The sequence below is a fragment of the Oncorhynchus keta genome, chromosome 33 (genome assembly GCF_023373465.1).
Source record: "Oncorhynchus keta strain PuntledgeMale-10-30-2019 chromosome 33, Oket_V2, whole genome shotgun sequence".
NCBI classification, from domain to species: domain Eukaryota; kingdom Metazoa; phylum Chordata; class Actinopteri; order Salmoniformes; family Salmonidae; genus Oncorhynchus; species Oncorhynchus keta.
In genome coordinates this window covers 16,838,689-16,844,360 of record NC_068453.1, presented here as the reverse complement: position 1 = coordinate 16,844,360, position 5,672 = coordinate 16,838,689, and the positions used below count along the sequence as shown (strand labels likewise).

Sequence of the window (5,672 nt, the reverse complement as noted above, 5' to 3'; positions counted from 1 at the left end):
GTTCATGTGTGTGTGTGTTCATGTGTGTGTGTTCATGATAAATGTATGATAGTCAGATGGAGCTGGTGAAAGGCTGCAGCAGCCACACCCTGGAGTTGATCAGATAAGGATGAAGTAAGCTGAGGTCCAGCCAGAGGACCAGGGGACCAGAGGACCAGGGGACCAGGGGACCAGAGGAACAGAGGAGGGTGCAGATGTCCATATCTATCTGGAGCAGCAGGCAGATTATCGTTAAGACACAGATCGAGAACCTTAGAAATAATACTCTGTTTCGGTTGAAATCGGCACATTCAGTACATGTTGGTTTTCTAACAGTCTTCCATATCAAAATGTTATTATCCTTCAGCACCACTCACCTCCACCCAACCTCCTCTATCGTTCACACATCAGATGCATCATATCAAACTAACTTCAGTAGATGTATTGCCTATTAGATCTTCAGGAATGTGTCCTCTGACAACAGCAAATGAACCCACGTTCCGTACAGTGCAGTGGGCATGATGGACGGTCATATGCTGAATACTCCGGAATGAGAGCAAAACGATATAAATGCGAGACCACATAATCATCTCAACAAACTATACCAGAAGCTACAGTGTACACAACATCCAAGATAATACAGTGTACACAACATCCAAGATAATACAGTGTACACCACATCCAAGATAATACAGTGTACACAACATCCAAGATAATACAGTTTACACAACATCCAAGATAATACAGTATACACAACATCCAAGATAATACAGTGTACACCACATCCAAGATAATACAGTGTACACCACATCCAAGATAATACAGTATACACAACATCCAAGATAATACAGTGTACACAACATCCAAGATAATACAGTGTACACAACATCCAAGATAATACAGTTTACACAACATCCAAGATAATACAGTATACACAACATCCAAGATAATACAGTGTACACAACATCCAAGATAATACAGTGTACACAACATCCAAGATAATACAGTGTACACAACATCCAAGATAATACAGTGTACACAACATCCAAGATAATACAGTGTACACCACATCCAAGATAATACAGTGTACACAACATCCAAGATAATACAGTTTACACAACATCCAAGATAATACAGTATACACAACATCCAAGATAATACAGTGTACACCACATCCAAGATAATACAGTGTACACCGCATCCAAGATAATACAGTATACACAACATCCAAGATAATACAGTGTACACAACATCCAAGATAATACAGTGTACACAACATCCAAGATAATACAGTGTACACAACATCCAAGATAATACAGTGTACACAACATCCAAGATAATACAGTGTACACTACATCCAAGATAATACAGTGTACACCACATCCAAGATAATACAGTGTACATAACATCCAAGATAATACAGTGTACACCACATCCAAGATAATACAGTGTACACCACATCCAAGATAACGGAGAGATTGTACTTCTTCGGTCCTGCATATTATCCAACCCCGCAATAACACCATGCACAAAATATACCACGCTACGGGGATTGCTGCTAATTGTATGTGACAGAGGTGGTTGGGACTGTCGGTGTCTTAATGGTGTCTGTGTGTGTGTGTGTGTGTGTGTGTGTGTGTCTGTCTGAAGTGATCCTCATTAGGGAGATGCGGCTGTGCCTCGGAGAAGAAGCACAGAGTTGCTTCATTATAATACACTAAGCTAACAGTGAAAGAGAAAAGACAGAACGAGAGTGAAAAAGAGAAGGGGGAGATAGAAGAGGATGTGTGTGTGTGTGGAGGGCCAGCCCTAAGCTGGTCTTTATTAAGATGCTCAGTCTTGAGAGAGGGACAGCTGCTCCTGCAGCTAATTTAAAGCAGCAGAGGTTTAATAAAGAGAGAGAGAAATACCCCTCCATCACTTCCCTCCTCATCCTCCCCCACTCATCTCTCATCCTGTCCTTCAACAACAGATTACATCCCTCAATGATCGGGGCCCGCCCTCCGCTTACCAGCGCAGTGTGTGTATGTCCACTTAGAAAAGAGAGACTATTTCATTCACACAAGCAAAAGTTGACTGAAAGGCCAAGAATTCCTTTCCCTGATATACTCATCAGAGGTACCAACTGCATACATATTACGAAGATTCTCTATCACCCAGAGGGGCGTCCTGGTTAACCAAACAGATCAGTGGAATAGGAAAGACAGGAAATAGCCTCCGTAGAGAAACAGTGGGTCATCTTCCCCATCTTCACCTTTTAATGTGAGTGTGTGCGGGTCAGTGCCACAAGCCATTTCATGCCCCAGGCTCCATGGGGCCATCACTATAAGACTAGACTGACATCATTCCGTCTTCACAGGCTCACAGTCACAGCAGCAATAAGCATGTTCTTTAGGGTTCCTTTGATAAAAAATATATATCTATTCCTGATTTATTGATGAGGAATTTCTAGTAAGGAATAAGGAATATTTAAATAGGGAATGATAAAAAGCAGCATTAAAAGAGGACTTTCTGGAGCCTCGTGCTCCATCGTCACTGTGGCTTCTCAAACTGAAAATAGAATTTCAGAATCAGAACTAGACCATCTCTGCTGATGAGTCCGTCGAGGGAATTATCATGACTTATTTAGTATCAAAAGTCTTCAATATTCAAATTCCAGCATTTAAAAGTCACAAATGCCGACTAAAATGTCAAATTACAGTGAATGCATTAATACACATTTTGCAGGTGTAGGCAATTAGATGGTAACATGAAGTGTTAGGGTAGAGTGTTAGTGTAGCCCAGAGCCATATATATTGGTGTAACCTATAGTGTTGTAGCTGTAAGACAGTCCTGGAGGAGGGAAACAGAGAGGTACTGGGCAGAGGACCACAGGTACAGGCATAGCTGTGGGAAGTAGTTTGGGGGTGTCGCTAATACAGGACTTTTAAAGCCCCAGTGCACTACTTTTGTGGAAAAATATATTTTTATTCTGATTTTTCAGGTGGTGCTGTAGCACCTTCAGCACCCTTACTCCCAGCGGCTCTGAGCGCAGGTAGGTTATTTTCTCAGCTAGCTTCACAACATTCTATAATTTAACATCCTTTAATTTTGCCCAAACAACTACCTCTTTCCCTACTGTATTTCATTAATTGATTTATTTTGCTCCTTTGCACCCCATTATTTTTATTTCTACTTTGCACATTCTTCCACTGTAAATCTACCATTCCAGTGTTTTACTTGCTATATTGTATTTACTTTGCCACCATGGCCTTTTTTTGCCTTTATCTCCCTTCTCACCTCATTTGCTCACATCATATATAGACTTATTTTTCTACTGTATTATTGACTGTATGTTTGTTTTACTCCATGTGTAACTCTGTGTCGTTGTATCTGTCAAACTGCTTTGCTTTATCTTGGCCAGGTCGCAATTGTAAATGAGAACTTATTCTCAACTTGCCTACCTGGTTAAATAAAGGTGAAATAAATTAAATAAAGAATTTCAGGAAATGACCTTGCTGAGCACTATAATGAAAGTAGGCTACACATTGCTCTGAAAATGGGATGTGAAAACTTGAAGCAATAAAAGTGTATTCCTTCAGGAGGTGTAGACGGAGCAGAGTAACGCATCTTCCTTAGGTAAGTTAAACATGCTGTGTTAAAATAAAATAAAAAGGTATGTTTTAGGCTAAACTGTAAGTGACAGTTTTTCATTAACAAAAGAGAGCTACGTGAAGGGGATATAAACTTGCAATAAATAAATACGTAGCCTATATGACTCCAGGGCGTTGTGACAACGCAGCTCTCAAAGACAGTAGTCCAGGCTACCGGTCGGTGAGGATGATGATGGTGCCCATAGTCTAGGGTATCGGCAACTGGAAATTGTTGAGGAACTTTGTGGTCCACGGTGCGAGAGGGAAGATCACCAAGGGTTAATAAGATGAAGGGCTGATGAGCAGCTTGCATGCGTCAGACACGACAGCAGAAAGAGAGGGGGAGAAAAGAAATCCAAAAGTAGCTACAGTACATTGTTCTCAACAGAGCTTTACCGAAACAGGACCCGACATCGCCCCATTTAAAACTGCCGAGGGCGCAGTATTGCTGCTGTACTGTAGGTAGCATTGTTAATTTACCTGGAGACTTCCAGTCATTGTTAACATTGGCACGCAAAACTACCGCTAACTTCCTCTATTGGCCTACTGCATGCAGAGGCATACAGATAGTATTCACGAGTTTGACTCTGGATAAGTGTAAAAGGGGCTAAATACCAGAATATCGCAAAGGACAAGTGGGTACGTCCGCGGAATAAGTCGCTGCATCCATTCACCAGCGATAACCCTTTGCCCCCCCGCGTCCCACCCAGCACCGCACGTTGGGTATCACAACAATTCACTCCTATCATTTCTGCTGCATTCATGAAGGCGAGCTAGAAACCGGGACTTGGACTTACCTTAACACGTTCCAGTTTTTCAGTGGGTCCAGGTCTGAAATGATAGAAACCATTGTTGACTAGCTAGCAGCACGGGGCGCGATGGCTGAACAAATGCGGCGAGAGCTGTACTCCGTCTGAAAATGACAGTAGCGCTAGGATGCAACTCGTTCTACTTCTTGGTTGTGTGATAAGCGCTGTCATAGCTCTCTCCCTCCGCCCCCTGCTGAAGCCAGCCTGCGCTCTGCCACTACACACAGCGACCGATTTGTCCACCTCTCCAGCCATCCCCAAAGCCTCATAAAACAATATTAGGATCCTATACAGAACACATTAGTGACTATTTATTCAAGAGCACTTTTCATCCAAAGCACCAGAAATTGTGTCTTTACAATAATCACCTAGGCTATAACTTATTTATTAGATTTGCCCAGAAATAACATGACATATGCACACAGCACACCCTGTTCAACTGGTTATTTTAAATAGGCCAGGTTCACTTAGCCTAATGATTATCGACAGGGATACAATTAGATCACACAATTTGTTATTAAATGTGTCCTATTTCAATTGGTATCTGTGGTAGACTTGCCTGCATCATCTGTCCTGCTAGACTTGTTTTACATTCAAATCCATGTGCAAATTCATGTGCAAATCCATGTGCAAATCCATGTGCAAATCCATGTGCAAATCCATGTGCAAATCCATGTGCAAATCCATGTGCAAATTCATGTGCAAATCCATGTGCAAATCCATGCCATACACAATGAAATCGGGGGAAAAATCTTATCCTCAACGCACAAATTATAGGCTTAACATAACATTGGCTATGAACAGATAAGAAATTCCATGAATTGTTATTACAGGTGGCCCAATAGGCCTCATCGCAAATATTCAGAGAGGTAGACACTGCATCTATAAGTTATGTTCAGTAGTAGCCTGCTTATCTAATGGAGCAGAGACAATATACTGGGTTAGGCCATCTCCATCGATTTTCATTAGGCCAAAACACTGTCATTGTTCACTTCCTGTTGATAAAAGTCAACGTTCTTTTCCCGGCTCCTCTCTCCCCTCTCAGCCGATGTGACGCTGCAGCACAGTATGACTATAGGCCGCAAAATTGTATTTATTTATTTTTTATTTAACCTTTATTTAACCAAGGTAAGCTAGTTGAGAACAAGTTCTCATTTACAACTGCAACCTGGCCAAGATAAAGCATAGCAGTGTGAACAGACAACACAGAGTTACACATGGAGTAAACAATTAACAAGTCAATAACACAGTA

The 5,672-nt window shown here is 41.5% G+C and overlaps 1 protein-coding gene across 1 annotated transcript in view; it reads right to left on the bottom strand.

Annotated features, from left to right (window-relative positions):
* LOC118392418 (CUGBP Elav-like family member 2) overlaps positions 1 to 4,597 on the bottom strand; it is a 241,449-nt gene extending 236,852 nt beyond the window's left edge. The window contains exon 1 of the mRNA XM_052492134.1: positions 4,409 to 4,597. Coding sequence (XP_052348094.1) covers positions 4,409 to 4,461 — 53 coding nt within the window. The 5' untranslated portion in view covers positions 4,462 to 4,597. The remainder of the gene's footprint in view (positions 1 to 4,408) is intronic.
* Positions 4,598 to 5,672: the final 1,075 nt, after the last annotated feature.